This window comes from Protopterus annectens, chromosome 5.part1 (genome assembly GCF_019279795.1).
Source record: "Protopterus annectens isolate FY-2018-M chromosome 5.part1, PAN1.0, whole genome shotgun sequence".
Taxonomy (NCBI): Eukaryota; Metazoa; Chordata; order Ceratodontiformes; family Protopteridae; genus Protopterus; species Protopterus annectens.
In genome coordinates this window covers 332,236,253-332,256,229 of record NC_056736.1, presented here as the reverse complement: position 1 = coordinate 332,256,229, position 19,977 = coordinate 332,236,253, and the positions used below count along the sequence as shown (strand labels likewise).

The 19,977-nt window shown below is 38.5% G+C and overlaps 1 protein-coding gene across 1 annotated transcript in view; it reads right to left on the bottom strand.

Annotated features, from left to right (window-relative positions):
* Positions 1 to 3,340: 3,340 nt before the first annotated feature.
* The window catches only part of LOC122803406 (interleukin-1 receptor type 2-like), a 207,578-nt gene continuing 190,941 nt past the window's right edge, over positions 3,341 to 19,977 (bottom strand). The window contains exon 6 of the mRNA XM_044073008.1: positions 3,341 to 6,134. Within this exon, the coding sequence (XP_043928943.1) occupies positions 6,118 to 6,134 (17 nt within the window). The 3' untranslated portion in view covers positions 3,341 to 6,117. The remainder of the gene's footprint in view (positions 6,135 to 19,977) is intronic.

Below are 19,977 nucleotides of genomic sequence, written 5' to 3'. Positions count from 1 at the left end.
GAGGTGGTCTTGCTGATCCTGACTTCTTGGGTCCTAACTGTGAGCGAACCAGCAATCCAGTGAGTTATTTAGGGATTTGTGCCAATTATGAGAGTTTGTCAGTAATAAATCAGTGGGATATTGTTTCAAATGCATTGTTCAGATCAAGGTTCATAGGGAGATTATTAGGCTAATGGCTTAAGAGCCCTTACAATTCCAGCCATTATTACCAAAATTTTACACATTTTTGATCCCGAAGACCTACAGGATGGCTTAGATTTGTGCCTATGCCTTTGAGTATTTTACAGACTTCTCTTGTCCATAAGGAACATGGGCATCACCCCAGGAGTGAATTTACAATTTCCCCATCCATTGAGCCAAAATGCATTTGAAGAGGGTCAGGGAAGGGCTCTGCTTTACATGAATAGGAAACCTGTTCCAGAAAAGGGGTAATCTCAGAGACATATATCTATCTCTCCATCATGTTTTGTTCATGTCATAGACCAGGTTTAGATTCCTAGACTGGGTGACCTTCAAGTCATTTGTCTTACAAATGTGTAACAGTTACATCATGGCTGGATTTGTGAGTGCCTTGTAGGTTAGGTATAGATCACCCCTTAATAGGTGGTAGGAGATAAAGGGAAAATGTTTTTAATCTGTCTGCATAGGACATGTTTATACCTTATATTTATTTTTAAGGAAACTCTGAGGCCACTCCAGCTGTAACAAGTGCCTGGACAAGTACATGCCAAAAGGTATATTGTATTCTATTATTGGTCTGATGAGGGCGGAGTACAGTGGGATTATAATTTCCTTGGATCTGGATGTCATGCCTTTATTTATAAGCTGTGCCACATAGAAGGGTGTCCTCACCACTGTGGATACATGGCGGTCTAGGTTTAGGCTACAATCTCTGTGTACCTAGGTTTCTCACCTCTGAGTCCACTCTTTTGTGCTATTAATGCTGTAATTTGCAGGAGTATTCAACTTCCCAAAGGGTATAATTATGTATTTTTTGTATTTAGTTTTAGGCTATGGCTCTGGCTCCAGTCATGAGTCAGACCCTTCTGAAGGCTATCTACTTCATTGGGGGGATTCACTGATTGTCCCCAACTTGCAGTCATCAGCAAACTTAGTCAGCCAAAGGCCTTCTACATTAGTCTTGACTTCAGAGAAGTATATTCTGAGCAGGAGAGGCCTGAGCATTGAGCACTGTGGCACACCACTATTAACTGGCCTCTTGCTGGATCTGGAGTCCCCCACTCTAATGTGTCCTGTCTGTGAGCCATTTGGCTAGCCATCTGGTGATGTAGGGATTTATGCCCAGTTTTGTGAGTTTATCTATAATATCCGAGTGGGGAATTGTGTCAAATATATTAGCAGGTCAAGGTAGGCAATATGCACTGTTTTACCCTATGCATGGACCCAATGACTTTCTCAAAGAAGTCCACCAGATTGAACAATCATGACCTGCACTTGACAAAGCTGAACTGGGTTCCATCCAGTGTTTGAAGGTTTCCTGTGTCATTATTTTTTCAGGTCCATGATTCTTCTTCTTATGGCCTTGCATGTAAGACTAGTCAAACTTATGGGTTTGTAATTTCCCTGGTCTGTTGATGGCCCCACTTTATGCAGAGGAGTGACTATTGCTGTACTCCACTCCACAGGGACAAAGCCAGTCTGGAGGCTCTGGTTAAATAGAGATGCTAGTATGCCTGATAGGTCCTGTGTCAAGCTATTTAAGAGGCATCCTGGGATACTGTCAGGACCCATTGAAGCAGTGTTTTTAACTTTAGGGAGCGCAGTGGTGTAACTAGTAGAGGAATGGTGGAAGGTATTTATTTGGAGGTAACTGGTGGTGATGAGGGAGATGAAATTTGAGCTGAATTTACAGGCCAGCACATTTGCTGTATCTTCTGGTAGAGTATAGATGGTGCTGTCTACAGCTAATTCTGCACATTGTTGGGTACTGCAATTAAGATTGTGAATATAACTGATAAATGCCTTATGGTTATCCTTAGCTTAGGAGGCTATTTTTGTCTCAAAATTTGCTTTGGAAGACTTGGGTAGTCCCCTGATTTGCTTGTTTAGACTGAGGGAGTTTTTGCTCTGTTGTGCACATTCTCACTTCTAAGATTTTCTTTCTTTTGTTGCACAATCAATTTATATCGAGGGTCCACCAAAGTGACTTGCTTTTGCGGTTTGTCCTAGGATTATTTCAATCTAGTTCTGCTGTTTCTATGCAGCTGTTATATGGTTGTAAAGGGCTTTTCCGTATGCCTCTACATAGGCTTCTTTGTATTCTGGGTTTGGGGGAGCTTGAAAAGTAGCTATCCCATCACTTAATAGGAGCTAGTTTGCTTTAGAAAATTTGTAAAGGTTTTGGAGTTAGTTGGGGTTTCTAGTTTTATATTTATTTCAAGGGGCACCACTTTGTGATCTGACCTAACCATTGTGGACAACCAAAAGAACATGCTTATTCATGTATTAAAACAATAGGAAGGTGAACCCAGAAGAACATGTTTGTGTGTGTGATCCCCAAAATAAGTTAAGGGGGCAAAGGATTAGAGTTGGGGGTGGAAGACTGGCTGTAGGGCAGGGGGAACCCATGGATTAAAAACACTCCAGGGCCCAAAGTATACTTAATCCACCACTGGTGTATGAGCTATGTATAATTGCTTTAAGAATAAAAAGTGTCAGTAAATTTGCAGTGTCAGTAGAGGCAACAGGTAGCACACTCACCTTTGGCAGAAGGCTATGGGTACTATTCCCACACCAGTTAGATTGATTACTGACACTACAGTACAGCATAAGGGGGATGCTGCACTCTTGAGCGTGTCGTCTTTTGGATGAGACATTAAACTGAGACTCATCTGCTTGAGTTGGTGGTAGCTCAGGTGGATATAAAAGATCCCACGGCACCTATCAAAAAGTGCATTGAAAGTTCCCCAATGCCATGGCCAAATTTTCCCTAATACTATAAATATCACCTCAGGTCTCCCCAGAAAGAAGCTGCTAGCCTAGTGTGACTAAACTGGTCAACAAAGGATAGATAGATAAATAAATAATTCTGTGAGTGCCTTGTCTTTCCATATCAGCAAGTCAATGATTTCTTACAATGACTATCTAAGTTGCTACAGTCTAGGTTTGTGATAATTACAGCACTTTTCATATCACAACCATGCTGTAACAAAAAAAAAATGTGCAGCTTATGAGTACAACATGAGACAGATTTGTACTATGTGCAGTGCTATTAATTAAGCAGTACATAAATGTTATCAAAATGTTTTTTCAGTTCTGAAAAAGAAATGTATTTGGTTAGCAGTAATGCACAGAGAAAATGATAAATGCTAGTCTTTCAGAAATTATACTGACATTTTATTAAAGTAATATACAGTTTGCACGCATGCTGAGCATTATATTTATAAGTTTTGAAACAGCAGGAAAGTTGTAATGTCTCATTTCTTACTGTATGCAAATTTAATGAAGTAAATGTATGTCAGCAATGTAGTCTTGAAAGAGGATAAAAAATAAGTCAGAGTAGCTCATATTAAATGATGTCAACTGAATGAATGTTTATGTACAACTTAAATTTGACCAGCAATGTACTGTGTATAAAATGAATGTCAGAAAAACAAAATGGGATGATGCAGGGAACTTCCGCAAAAGTGTGTGTGAAGACGTGAAAAATGAGGTAATAAAAACTTACACTTGCATCATCTTGCGTCATATATATATACCTTAAGCTCAAACAAATCCTCAGTTAAAGATAAGAAAAAAAATGAGGTAATAAAACCTTGAATTTGCATCATCGAGTCATTCGTATACCTTGAGCTAAAACAAATCCTCAGTTAAAGATAAGAAAGAAGAAATGCTCATTATTTGTTAATATAAATATGCGAATCAAAGCCAGGTAATACTATATGCACACCCACATCCACACCTTTTAAGCTTTTTTTTTCACAAAAATATGTGACACAATATACATTAAGTGAGCAGAATGCATGATCCATACTCAAACATGAGAATGGAAGTGGAAAACACAGTGAAATCAACTTAAATAATGCTTTTTGTTTTTGTAAACTACAGAACATTTTAAATTAATATGGAATACATACTTCAAAATGTCTCTGAGTAATGTGGAATATTGCTTTCATTAAGTATTACAGAGAATATTGAGAGCCAAAATGAGTGAAATACCTAATGTGTGATAATTGAGAAGTATGCCCAAAACTCTGTATACAATATGTACTGCTGTTCTGTTAGCATTATACAGCAGTTCAACGAGGCATTCTCTACTTTATAAATAATAATAACCACAAATTGCAAATTGAAGCGCTGGAGGGAACACCCAGCAGATTAAGCGTATAAACCGTTAATTTGCTTTTCGTCGCAAGGACTTCATCAGAAATAATTCATATAACAGTCATCCTGTATTTAAACCTAATACATCTAATGAGAAACAATCACTAATAATTCGATCAAATTTTCAATTAAAACAATTTTTCTTAAAAAGACAAAAATGACTTATTAAAAATACTAAAAGCATGAAATGCAGTAGTGCAAAATCTTAAATTAAACATTGTCTTGCAATTTTCTATCTTTTAAATATTGATTTTCAGTCTTCTGTCTCTTAAAAAGCATTTAATATTGACAGTCTCATTAAGTCCTGGAAATTTATCTGCCACTTAGTTTCTTTTTTTTACTTAAAGTGTGTTTCTAATCACCCCTGTAGGTTTTCTCAAACTTGTTCCAACACATATAAAAAACTTCTTGTATTTTTCACAGGAAATAGAATGCTTATATAGAGCATTGTTTAAATCTTTAGATTTTATAGCATAAAGATGTTCCCTAATCCTTTTAACGTTCTACAGGTCATGCCTATATAGAAGGCATTACATCCCTTTTCAAACCCACCACTGCCAAAATCTTAAACTGCTAGGATGGCTGGAATTGCAAAACCAGATTCTTATCCAGCAACTTACTATTGTTCACATGATCTTACATCATCCCACAGACACTCCCATACTCTGTAACCTTATCAGCCCATATAAAAATCTTACAACCCTACGATCAGCAAATAGGGCACTAGTTGCTACCCTAAAATCCAACAACAAATCTGGAGATTGCCTGTTTACTAATGCTGTTGGTAATACTTGGAACAAACTTCCAAGTGAACTAGCATCCCTTTCATCTATGCCAATTTTCAAAAAGCAACTAAGAATCTTACTAAAATCCCAATGGCTATGCCCATGTGCAAATTCTGACTAGCACTTTCTCCTCTTGCATGACCACCCTTACTGTCTATAACATCTATTTTCAGTTGCTTTGTTATTCTATATTGATTTCTACACTTCCTTTGGTACCTTTATGGACAAAAAAAAAAAAGTATTAATTATTTACCTGAAAACTTTTACTCGGTACTATTTCTTCATTTGAATCACCAGCCATTTCTGGTATGCTATGTCACAGCACTGTGTAATTGATCTGTATATAACATGTTTTTAGCTATGTCAGATAACTATATTGTTAATAGCCACAATTAATTCTCTTTGTAATTGTTTTTAATGTATGGAGCTTTTCTCCCTGGGCCTTCGCTGAAAATGGACATAGATCCAGTCGGACTATCCTGGTCAACAAATGTAAAATAAAATAAATAAATAAATAAATGATGTTTAAATATGGGAATACTGTTACATGAATTATTACTGATGAAGTCCTTGTGACAAAAAGCAAATTAAAGGTTTATATGCTTAATCTGTTGTGTGTTTGCTCCAGTGCTTCAGTTTGGAGTTTGTGGTTATTATTTAGCTGGATTTGAGTGACCATATTCCTATTTTTTTCTTTTTCATTTGGATTCTCTACTTTCACAGTAACCAATTTCTGCAGTGTCATTATCAGCGTATTAGTTACAACAGTCTCTTACATTTTTGTACAGTCATTGAATTTGGAAAGTACATTACGCTTAGATGTGATTTTTAAATGTAATTTTACTTCTGAGAAATGTTGCTAAGAAGACTAAGGCAAAACTGAGAAATCCTGATGTTTGCATGGAATCATTCGGTTATGGACCAGAAACTGTGACATGCTTTGTGCCTGGTATTTCCAATTCCACTCTTCTCTCCTGGATGTCCATACTTACAAATTTATTAGAGCTGTAACAAGAAGAAAGAAACAGTTAATAACAGTACTGCAAGCTATGCAGCTTTTGTTTTTGTTCATTTCATATGCAGCTGTGCCACCCTGATCTGAGTGTCCACCTTCAATCATAAGGATTAATAACTTATGAAAACGACCAACTGTTTATAGTATTTATTCATGGCAACCTGCTTCTTAGCTTACAATATCAGTGGTACAGCAGGTACACATAGACAAATTCACTGTGTACAAAACTGCATTTCTGGCACATCTTTGAGTGTATGGTGGGGACTGGGGTGAAAAAATATTGAAAAATCACATTCCACCCTATGATGCCTGCCTGAATGTTAGTGCCTCTCTGCTGACACTCACCCATGTGACTGGGAGTGAATGGGCTGCTAGATCAGGTAGGGAATGATGATTGATAAGACAACTGGGGCAAGGAGGGAAAATGTGTATTAAAGGATGGGGAAGCCTATTCCAGGTTTTACTGACATACAGCATGACATATATCTCTGTATTTATTTTTTTTCCTTTTGAAAGTTTGTTCAAAGGATCTGGAAAGTGCTGACCAACTGAAGTCAACAGGTATATTATTAAGTTTATAGAATATAAAATATCCTTGTATATTACTTTAATCATGCTCAACTACTTTTTTAAGTAGTTTATTCCACAGTGATACCATAATAATCACTCATACTGACTAACACCAGATGTTCGAACTGAAACACTCACTGCAATTACTGAGTCTTGTTCTACCATAATAATCACTCATACTGACTGACACCATGTAGCGTTGTTACCTCACAGATAGACGTTGCCTGTTTGATTCTCAGTTAGAGCGTCTTCTGTGTGGCGACATGCATGAACGGGCATTCCTTCATTGAAGGTTGTGCGTTAGGCCCGGCAAGCCAGCACGTAAAACTCTACTGCCAATCATTAGCGGACCGGACTTCCGCTGTGGCGACTCCTAACCTGGAAAAGCCGAAAGACACAAACAAACAAACTGACTGACACCAGATGTTCGAACTGAAACACTCACTGCAATTACTGACTCTTGTCTTCCTCTGAAACAGTGCAGTAGACTTTTAAGAAGCTGTAAGAGATAATTTTCATATTTACGTAACATGCATGGGGTAAATAGATACTCAAATATTTAGGTCTTTTGTTCATTTGAATAGTGAAACTAGAGATTGCAAAGCATCAGGCAGTGGAATGGTGTGCATCCTTCAGACTAAAGTCACGGGCACTTAATAAGAGTTATCATAATTCATAGGCAAGAGATCGACATGCTCTGTCCTAGACCTTCAAATAGACTTTTGCAATGCAAAACCGTGGAGGATATGCATAAGAAGCAGAGCAACACAATGTGTATTACATTTCAGAGATGTGAGTAAACTACATAACAGTAGCTGTGTACTGCAGACTCATAAGTAGGTCATACTAACTGATTAAACCATTACAAGAGCCTTAGACAGATATATATATATATATATATATATATATATATATATATATATATATATAAAAACATTGGCATCTGAATTATGAACAGTAATCGTGTTTGTGGTATAACTGTATTACCTTAGAGAGAGGAAAGGGGTATATAGTACAGGAGAGGTATTAATCATCCTGGAAAATGTGTGTGCAGCTTTCTCTTACTACTGGTAAGACAGCAATGAAAGACACTTGGGTGAGAGCAAGGTGGAGATGGGATCCTGTACAGACCATTATTATAACGCTGCTGTGCAGACGGTTGGCAGGCATTGTCTATTACACAAATAACATTTACTGTACAACAATCAGGCCAGTAAACCTATTTAACATTCAGCAATATTCATCAGGAGTCCATAGCTCTTGAGAATCACACACAAACTGCTGCCAGCAGAGTGAATTTAAAGGCCATACCATAACATAAATTTAATTTGCAGTGGTGTGGATATTGCAAATTGGCATTTTATATTGTACAAAAGAATATCACCAGAAAGTATGAGTAACATGGTAACCCCAAAGGAAAATATATAGCAGCATGCCTTCTATAGCAATTATTCTATTTAATGCAAGTAGGAAAAAAGGCAAAAATGAGCTCTGTGGAGTATGAAAATGTCAGTGTCACGTCTGATGAAATACTACAAATTCAAAGGAATCCAACCTGATAATATGTACAAGAATGATATAAGAGCCGCGTTGGTTGCAGTGAAGATCCAGTCCACTGACACTAGAGACCATCTATTTGTAGCTTTGAGTGTAGACCATGCAACAAAACAACTCTATCTCCACACAACATCAGAATGCAGTTTGAATTAAAATGATTAGAATGTGACGTGGAAACAAGATGTTTCAAAGCAGCAGAGAGAATAAAACAGGGTGAAGCAGCTTCAGCAAAAGTTTGCTACTTGTATATTTGCTGTTTTATTCAGTATAAGTTCTCTTCTGGTGCATACTTGAAATTCCAAATTACAGACTAAATGATCTTGTCTTGTGCTGTGTAATACAGCATAAGAATCATGGAACCATATTCATATAATGTCTTGCTCCAAGCAGTGGTCAGAGAAAGCTCTATGGTCAACAGAGACCAGGCTGAAGACCTGGTTGACTGGAAAGAAAGTGCTGCAGTTCAAAGAATTACTCAGGGCTATAGCACCCCAAGAAGAGGATGAAATAGATGTAGATGAAGAAGAATGGCAGTGTGTCAAGACAGCATGTGTGAGGACTACAGAATAGATATGTGGCCGAGCCAGGTATGGAAATAAAGTACATAAGGAAAGATGGTAGTGGAATGCAGAAGTCCAGGAATTCATCAAAAGAAATGAGGAGTGCAGGAAAAAGTGTGAGATAGAAAAGACTGACCAGGCTAGAAAGGAATACAGGTTGGCTGACAAAGAAGCTAAGAAAGGAGTTGCAATAGCAAAGAATATGGCATCGGAGGCACTCTACCAACTTCTGGAAAGTGACTCAGTAGGTGGCACAAAGAAATTATATCAGGTTGCAAGGCAAAGACAGAAAGATAAAGAAGACAGCCAGACACCCTTCATAAGGGATGCCAACAACAACCTGCTCACCAGACCACAGGACATCAAAGGCAGATGGAAAGAGTATTTTCAGAAGCTTCTGAATGAAGAAAATCCCTCAGAAGTTGTACTGTCCCAGAAACAGCCTGCAATTTGAGAAGAAAAGCCCACCCTAGAAGAAGTAAGAACAGCACTAAGGAAAATGAAGTCAGGGAAAGCAGCAGGCTCAGATGAGGTCACAGCAAATCTGATCAAGATGCTGGGTGAGATAGGTGAGAAATGACTCCTGAGGGTACTTATAGCAGTGTGGAGAGAGGCATATCCCAGATGACTGGAGAATAAGCATACTTGTGCCAGTGTACAAGAACAAAGGGGACATCCACAACTGTGGGCACTAGAGAAGCATCAGACTCCTATCACATTGCATGAAAGCTCTGGAGAGGGTGATCGATAAATGGATATGCAGAGTAATAGAATGTAAGATGGGAGATGAGTAGTTTGGATTCAGATCAGCATTCAGCACAACTGACTCCATGTTTGCAGTGAGACAGATAGCTGAGAAGAAGACAGAGATGAGAAAAGAGTCCAACTGGCCATTCCTAGACTTGGAGAAAGCATATGACAAGGTCCCAAGAAAGCTGATCTGGGCAGTACTGCGGTAGTTCAAAGTCCCGGAAACATTGGTAGAATTAGTGCAGGCTATGTACAAGGACACAATGACTCAAGTACGAGGGGTTCCCACTAAGAGTGGGTATACACCAGGGTTCAGCTCTGAGCCGACTGCTGTTCACATTGGTGATGGACTACATTAGCAAACATGTTGGAGGGTACAGATCAACAAAGTTGCTGTATGCAGATGATGTGGCATTACAGGCAGACTCTGAGCAAGAACTTCAGCAAAGGATAGGGGAATGGAATGCAAAACTGAAGGAACATGGGATGAAACTAAGCACAGATAAGACAGTGGTGATGGCAACAAATTGGGGGAATCAGACGAAGCTGAGAATTGAGATAGAAGGGAAGATAGTGGAACAGTTAAGTAGCTTCAAGTATCTGGGAGGGGGTGGTAGAGAAGGGAAGTCTGAATGAAGAGGTTAATGCTAGAATCAGAGGAGATTTGTAGTGCTAAGGGGCTACTGGCAAGGGATGAAGATTACACTGGCATGTATTTATATTCCACCTAAAACTGGTATAATGGAGCTTAAGAAAATTCTGGGAGAAAACAGACAATTATTATAGAAAGAAAATTCTGTTGTTTTTATTATTCATTAGCTAAAGTTAAGATTTAAATAGACAAACTAGGGTAAGAAGTTGTACAGCTAAAATTTTTAAGACCACATTTTTTGAATTTACAGTAAAGACCAAGTAAATTATTCAGGTTATACAAATCAGAAGATTTTTTTCCCAAGCACCTTTATTGAATTATAACTTGTGATACAGGCAAATTTACATTCATATAAAAGTAATCACACTAAAGTTAACACAAACATTTTACTTCACATATATTGCTCAAATCAGAAGAGTCATGGTTCAGTTACTGGCTTACTATTGACTGCTAATTTAACATATAAAGAAGTAAATGTTTGGTAGTGCACAATAAATTCAAATAGAGGTGTTTTATTTTAAAGGCTGTTGTATCAGGAAACTATAAATAATAATTTAAGCTTATTAAGTAGTATATAAAGACATATTGTCATGGGTTTGACAAGAAATGTCAATATTAGTGAATTTATGGATAGGCATGTAGCAATCTTCATTTACATAGAGTGGCAATCAACAAGAATTGCCAGTTGTTACAAACCAATGATTTTATAACAATATCAAGATTATTTTGCACATATGCACGAGGATTTTTCAGAAAAAGTTATTTTTCTGAAATTACAGGAGACTATATAAGATTACATTCTAGAAGGAAGTGTCATATTCATTTTTTTTTTCCTGCGAGAATTCAGTAATGATTTATTAGTAATTAGCAAAGCATTGTAAGAGGGAGCATGAATAAGACAAAGGAAGAAACACTGATCCAGTTACAGGACAAAAAATGAGTTAGAGAAAATGATGGAAAATACATTAGAAACCATGAGACAAAGTAATAAGACTACTTTCAGACCTGAATATAATGCATCAGAAGACATTATGTGTCATGAATGACATTTTTATATCTGTAACATCTGACACAATGGTTGCTTGGGAAGCATGAGACACTTTTATCAGTTATAGTTTTATTTTATAGTGATACTGTCCTAAGGACTGACACCTATGAACTATATATTGAAACAAATTAAATTAGTTTTTTTTCTTGAAGATAAGGGTATCAGGATCAATGCACAACACAACTTTCATACAATTCTACAAATGTATAAATTATGCAATGATGTCCACAGCTAGTGGTATTTGGCTTTGTTGGCCTGAATCTGTCCATAAAGACTTAAAAAGTAAAAAGTCATCTACATTCAGAAGCCATATAGCTGAAACACTTGCTGTCCTTCATGGGTCATTTGTTTATATCCTATAGGCCTCTCTATTCCAGGAGGTTTAAGGTATCACACAGTGGAAACTCTAGCTTGGCTAGGTTTTTCTTGTAGTTTTTACTAATTGGTTTTGTCTTTGTGACGTTTTTACTTTTTGCTTTTGTTAGTTGGGATATTTTGTAGACACGTTAATGGTTATGTATATCAGTTGGATTTACAGACCCCGTGTTTATAGATTATAGCCAAACAAACAGTCTCCTTATGCTGTGTGGATGATGTGATAAGAAATCTGAAATGTGCATGTCTACAGCTCCTGGTATTTGGCTTTGTTGGCCAGAATCTGTTCCGAAAGACAGAAAAAAGTAAAAAGCCTTGTACATTCAGAGACCATATAGCTGAAACAGTTGATGCCTTTAAGGGGGCACTTGTATATATCTCATAGGCTTCTATTCAAGGAGGTTTAAGGTATCACACAGTGAAAACTCTAGCTTGGTTAGGTTTTCCTTTTAGTTTTTACTAAATGTGCATGTCCACAGCTAATGGAACTTGACTTTGTTGACTTGAGTCTGTCCATAAAGCATTAAAAAGGGAAAAAAAAGGAAAAAGTCATGGACATTCAGAAGCCATATATCTGAAACACTTGATGTCCTTAGGGGGTGTTTTGCATATGGTTTGTTTGTGTGACTTTTTTACTTTTTGGTTTTGTTTGTTACTTGGGATATTTTGCAGACACCTTAATGGTTATGGACATCAGTCGGGTTTAAAGACCCTGTGTTTCTAGAGAATAGCCAAACAGTCTGATTATGCTGTGCTGATGAAATCATAAGGCTGAAATGTGTATGTTCACAGCTAGTGGCATTTGGCTTTGTTGGCCTGAATCTGTTCAGAAAGACTTAAAAAGGAAAAATGAAAAAGTTAGGGACATTCAGGAGCCATATAGCTGAAACACTTGATGTCCTTAAGAATTCATTTGCATATATCCCATAGGCGTGTATTCCTGGGAGTCTGACGTATCACATAGTGAAAACTCTAATTTGGCTAGGTTTGTCTTGTAGTTTTTACTGATTGGTTTGTGTGTGTGACCTTTATACTTCTTGGTTTTGATTGTAGTTGGGATATTTTTCAGACACCTTAATGGTTGTGGACATCACCTGGGTTTAAACATCCTGTGTTTTGAGAATAAAACTGAACAGGCCGCTTATGCTGTGTAGATGTCCTTCTCAGACAGCTGAAATGTGCATATCCACAGATAGTGGCATTTCACTTTGTTGGTCAGAATATGTCCATAAAGACTTAAAAAGGAAAGAGTAAAAAGTCATGGATATTCCAAAGCCATATAGCTGAAACACTTTATGTCCTTAAAGGGGCATTTACATATATCTCATAGGCCTCTATTCCATAAGGTTTAAGGTATCATATAGTGAAAATTCTAGCTTGGCTAGGTTTTTCTTCTAGTTTTTACTAAATGGTGTGTCTGTGTGACCTTTTTTCTTTTTGGTTTATTGTCATAAAATTGGTATCCTAGGTAAAGTGGGAATAGCATTATATTTGATTAATTGGGATTATAGGAAGGACAAGTTTGTTTTTGTATGAACAGCAATAGCTACATCTCTTCTTCAATATGCCTTCACATGATGGAGGGGTAAAAGACAAAGGAGCCATATTTACAGAAGCATGAGAAAGGTAATTGCATGCAGAGTGTAGGAAATGATTCACAGGTCTCTTGAGTGGAACAAAAGATGCAGACAAAAGGCTAGGAAGTGGCCACTGTTCCATATTCTAGTCAGAGTTAAGTTTTATATCAGGCAAGTCAGCAGTGATTGAGAAAAATAGATGATTACTATAGGAAAACATTTTTGTTGTTTTTATTATTCATTAGCTAAAGTTAAGATTTAAATAGGCAAATGAAAGGTGTTTTACAGCTAAAATTTGAAGTCTACAACATTCTTTATATTTACAGTAAAGACCAAGTAAATTATTCAAGTTATACAAATTAGAAGATTCAAGTTCAGTTACTGGCTTACTGTTAAAGTTAATTTAACATATAAAAAAAATGAAATGTTTGGTAGTGCATAGTACATTCAAATAATGGTGTTTTATTTTAAGGTTGATATAGCAAGATGCTATACATAGTATTTTATGCTTATTTCATAGTTTATAAAGACAAATTGTTATGGGTTTGACAAGAAATATCAATATTAGTGAATTTATGGGTAGGCATGTAGAAACCTTCATTTACATGGAGTGTGGTAATCAACAAGAATTGCCAGTTGTTACAAACCAATGATTTTATAACATTATCAAGATTATATGTTTGTGTGTTTTAGCTGCTTTTCTGTATATATAGACTTCTCTGTATATGTAGACTAGCTACTTATTCTACTGTATTACTGCCTCTTAAATCGTTTTTCAGTTGTGCACTTGCCTTGCTTCATTTAAAAAGTTTTAAATTGCTAATTTTGTAGAATTTTAATTGCATTTACTGTTTAGGACTATACACTCGTGTGTTAGCCTTTTCTGTGTTTATTTACTGTATTATTGCATTGTTTAGCCTGTTTTAACCAAGAAAAAAAATACTATCTTGTTTGCTCGTTTCCCACCTTTCCTAGCCAGTATAGTCCAGATCCCAGGCTTTGCTTGTCTCAGGACTTTATTTTCTGTGTTCAGAGCTATCCAGACCTTGCTGTGGTAGAGGGAAGTCCTACTGCTTACCTTTGGGAGTGGTGAGCATTGCACTGCCTATCTAACACTAGAGGAGTGGCTTCCAGCACTGAAATTGTACTTTTATTAGCCTTTTTGGCCTGATTTCTATCCCTTTCAACTTTCTGCCTTAAGAATGTGTGTGTTTGTGCATTTTTTTGCATCGTGCAGCACCATGGGGTTACTGTTAAACTATTCCAGGTGCCAGAAAGTCTGCTCTTCAAATTTTCCCTTAGAACTAGTTGGTTTCTCAGTAGTAGCACTAAAATCTGAACCCCTGTGACTAGCACTTGCTCTAGGACCTGCTGGTAAGCACTAGGAAGCCTGAAACTGATACAAGCACTCAACTCTCCTTGTCAATAAGGAGAAATTAATCGTAGGCACTAAACAGCCTATAATTGCAAAGTACCTTGCAAAGGTAAGGGAAAACAGCTCTTGTACTTAACAAAAAAGCACCTACACAGGCATGTCCAAGGGTCAGCTTCTGATGATTTCTCCTGTCCACCTGGTGAATCTGGGCATACTGGGGCAATGCGGCAAATGCCTCATGTACACAGACAACTCTCTTCTCCTACCACCCAACACTATAACCTGTGAGAGATTCACTTACATAGCCAAACTGGAAGTAAAGCTCTCTCCAGCCAAAATTGTGCTAGACAAGCAAGAGGAGAAGGTTAACACCTGCACTACACCTCAAGCAACACATAGCCCGTCAAAACTCACACCATCAACACCCACACATAGCAACACTAAACCCACATATGCGGAGGCCCTTAACATTAACCTGCCCAAGCATCAAGGACTTCCGAAGCTGAAACACAAACAAACACCAGTCACAACCAAAGTGACACATAGCTCACAACATCAGTGTGCCACCCAACAACAGCCCATAAGGCAAGACAATGTACCCAGCACATTAGTCATAGGTGACTCTATAGTCAGGCACACTGATGTCCCACTCACCAGGCTGAACAAGGAGAAAATTACAGTTAGCTGCCTGTCGGGTGCCAGGATCCGCCACATAATGCATGCACTCAAGTCACTCCACAACAAGTACAAATATGACTCTGTCATTGTCCATGTTGGAGTGAATGACTTGAGACGTACCTCCCTGGACTACATGAAAAGAGACATGGAAGAGCTCTTGGATCATGTGGCACAGGCAGGTATGACCCTAGCCCTGAGTTGCATCCTGCCTTCCCAGAATGATACCACTGTATAAAGACAAAATGACTTGACTTCAACAATTAGCTAAGCTTCTGGTGTCATTCAAAGGGGATCCAGTATCTGTCTGCCTGGGAAGACATGATCAACAAACCATGATGCTTTGACAGAGATGGTCTGCACCTGTCACCCCTGGGATTCAGGTTACTGGCTAAAGCTCTCACCACCCCTGTAGTGCCTTTTTTAGGCAAGGTTCAAAGGACAAAACCACCACCATAAGAGATACAAGCATGCAAAATCTGAAGGTAATGCTACTCAGTGCTAGAATTCTAAACCTCAAAATGCACCCTCTCGAGGCACTCCTAAAAATGGAGAACATCGATATCTGTGCAGTAACTGAGACTTGGTTCAAGGCTCCAGACAGCACCCCTGCAATACCAGGCTACAACTCTTACCACACTTTTTGGCCACCAAACCAAGACCGAAACACTAAAGGTGGAGGAGTGTCCATATTCACCAAAGATATTCACACCTCCAGGCTAGTTGCCCAACACAATGCATCTGAAATTCTCCAGGTGCAACTAACACTAGGTAAGACTGCAATCCAAATTGTAGCTTGCTACAGATCCCCCACCATGCCCCAAGATTCTCACTACACCTTTCTAAACATACTGGAAAATATTAAGATACAGCCACACATCCTAATACTGGGTGATTTCAACTACCCTGCCATTAACTGGGAAAACTACTCGGGTACCAACACCTTTTCCCAACGGATCTTGGAATTCATAAATTCCAATGCCCTAGATCAACAAATCCATTGCCCCACCAGGGGCTCCAATATCCTAGACCTGGTCATTACCAACATGGGCAATAGATGCTCCACACCAGTGGTCACCCCCTCAATGGTCAGGTCTGACCATAAGCAAATCACCCTTGACATCCACATCCCACCCCCACCCCCCAGTAAGGAAACCTCTGTAAAAAACTTCTCCAAAGCCAGCTTCATGCTACTCAAGTCAGAAGTGACAAACTTCATGACACCCACGCAGACAGGATCTGAAAGTTTGACTGCTGAATCCTACACTAAGGCACTGTATGAGCACATTCACTTGTGCATGAATCATGCCAGCCTAAATAGAGCCAATATGCTCTCCTCCAAAAAAAAAAGGAAGCCAATCTGGTGTTCCCCTGCCATAAACAAACTATACAACAGAAGAAAGAAACTGTTGCAGAAAAGAGGAAAATACCAGGATTCAAAAAACTCCCTTACCAGCCTCAGTAAGAAGCTGAGATCCCCCATACAATCCTCAAAAGCGAGTTACGAAAATAAAATTGCCAAAGATTCCAAAGACAACCACAAGGCATTCTATAGTAATGTCAAGAATCTAAATGGCAATGCTTAGATCTGCTCTGAGCTACAACACAATGGCATTAAATATACTGATCCCAAGGATAATTGCCAATATCCTGGCAGACCGATTTAGTGCCAACTTCACCCCCCAAAGGGCCCATCTCAATACCAAAAGATTGCCAAATTCTGGTAACCATGGCCACACAGGTAGAAACCACACTCTCTAAAGCTAAGAATACAGCATCCATGGGACCAGATGACATCCCGGGCTGTGTACTACATGAACTACAAAATGAACTGGGACCTCACATAAGTGTCATGTTTAATCATAGCCTCACCTCAGGCTTCATGCCCACTGAGTGGCAGACAGCTACAGTTATCCCACTCCACAAGGAGGGATCCACCTTGGATCCCGGGAACAACCATCCCATCAGTCTGATGAGCCCAATCTGCAAGGGCATGGATCACATTATCATGGAACTTATAAACAAAGACATTGGCAACCTTCAAACACTGGACCCCACCCAGTTTGGGTTCGTGAAGGGCCGATCCTGTCTCCTGAACCTGATTGACTTCTTCAAATCAGTCTCCAGAGCTGTGGACGAGAGTAAGGTGGTCCACACAGCCTATCTGGACCTCGCCAAGGCCTTCGACACCACCCCCCACTCTGGAATCATAGATAAACTTACTAAGCTGGGCATAAATCCCTACATCACTCGATGGGTTGCCAACTGGCTTACTGACATAACCCAGACTGTAAAAGTAGCCAACTCCAAATCCAGCTCCAGACAAGTGACAAGTGGAATACTTCAGGGTTCAGTCCTGGGACCGCTCTTGTTTGGCATCTACTTCTCTGAAGTACAGGCCAACACTAAGGGAATCTGGCTAACAAAGATTACAGATGACTGCAAACTAGGAGCCATTATTGAATCCCCAAATGATGTGGATATTCTATAAAAGGGCTTTACAGAAACAGATGATTGGTGCCAGAGCCATGGGCTCAAGCTTAATGCCAAGAAATGTATAGTTATCCCTTTGGGCTAATCATGTACCCATGAATTACCACATAGGTGGCAGTACATTCAACACCGAAAGTATGATGAGAGACTTAGGGACACAGGTGGACAGTGGTCTCACCTTCGATAACCACATCACCACAGCAGTCAGGAAATCCTTCTATGTGGCACACCTCATCACTAAAGGCTTTTCATCCAGGAAAAAGGAGGTCATTGTCCCACTGTACTCATTCCTCATTAGACCCATTATAGAGTATAACGCCCCATTTGGTATGTACCTCACAAGACATCTGCAACAGCTGAAAAAGCCGCAGAAATACCTCACTAAGAATCACAGGCCTAAATCAGATGCCATATGCTGACCATCTAAAAAAACTCCAGCTATACTCTGTGGCATATCGTCTACTCAGAGGTGATGCTTAACATACAAGGCCATGTCAAACCCTGAGCTGTTGGACATGCCCCACTTAAAGAAATCCCAATCCCTCAGAGCCACACGCTCCAGGGATCTAAACCTTGTCATCACAATGAATAAAACATGCTGGAGGGATAGGTTCCAGACTCAGAGACTCCCCATACTCTGGAATAGACTGCCCATACATGTCAAGCAGAGCGCCTCCTTGGCCCTCTTCAAAAGGAACCTTGATGGTTGGATGGGAGATAGAAAATTCACCCCGGGATCATGTCATTCACCCTGCTAGACAGGGGTCCAGGGAAGTAAATATTGTGGGAAAAATATCCAAGAAATTGTTATGGCTAGGCTTGTACAGACCCTAGGGCTGATAGCCTAGTACCAACCTATGAACCTATGTGGATTTTTCAGGAAAATAGTTATTTTTCTGAAATTTCAGGAGTGTATATATAAGATTACATTCTAGAAGCAAGTGTTACATGCAGATTTTTATGCAAGAATTCAGTAATATGTTATTAGTAATTATCAAATTATTTTAAGGAAAAAAGGAGAAACACTGATCCAGTTACAGGAAAAAAATGAGTTAGAGAAAATGATGGAAAATACATTAGAAAGCATTAAACAAAAGTAGTAAGACTACTTTCAGACCTGAATATAATGGATCAGAAAACATTAGGTGTGGCATGAATGGCATTTTTATATCTGTGCATCTGACAGGATGGTTACTTGGGAAGTATGTGACACTTTTATCAGTTATAGTTTTATTTTATAGTGATACTGTCCTAAGGACTGACACCTAGAAACTTATGAACAATATATTGAAACAAATTAAATTAGTTTTTTTTCTTGAAGATAAGGTTATCAGATTCAAAGCACGGCAGAATTTTGTTACAATTCTGCAAATGTGTAAATTAGTTAATGATAAATGACCACGAGATATGGGAAATGGCAGGGTATTACAGATTTTGCTCAGAGAGGTAGGAGTGACAGAAGACATTACTTTACTGCATGCCAGGACAAATGGAGGGGAAAATGCAAGTTGTAAATGGGTTTGTGAAAGTGAAATGTGAGCAGTGGGAAGGGTAAAACTGCATATAGGGTTATGCAAATGACTATTCTATACAGCAAGTTCATGGTAGTTAAGTCCTGATTTTTTATGAGGAAGTTAAGCAGACATATTTATTCTCAGCAAGAGACAGCAGAATGTGTGAAATTCAAATGCATCATTCCAGGTAAAGAAATGAGATTAGAAATCATCTGAGTATACTTCAACAAGTTGTAGATTTGTTTGCATACCAAGGAAGCTAATTGCTCACCATGGGCATGGCTAAACAATTTGTTTTTAGATTGGCAAAGGAGATTTTTGAAATGCTTTATATTATTTATAATTTTAATCTTGCTATGCTTTTAGCTGTATTATTTATAATTTTAATCATGCTATGCTGTATGTGTAGAACCTAAATGATGAGGATAGTACAGGACTCATAATGATAAATGAGTGGTACTCATAGAGTGTCCATGCATATCATAGAGTGTGTGCACCTTTGACTTAGTGTCCATTTGGCCATACACATCCTAGCTATTCCACTGAGTTACTACTCAGTCCTGATCTGAGTATGATGATGATCAGATGGTTATCTGATAGAGCTCTGGCTCAAGTTTTCTTTAGCCTCTTTCATAAGTGAATAAGAATCTAATTCATGTATTACAGCCATTAATTAGGGGGGACATT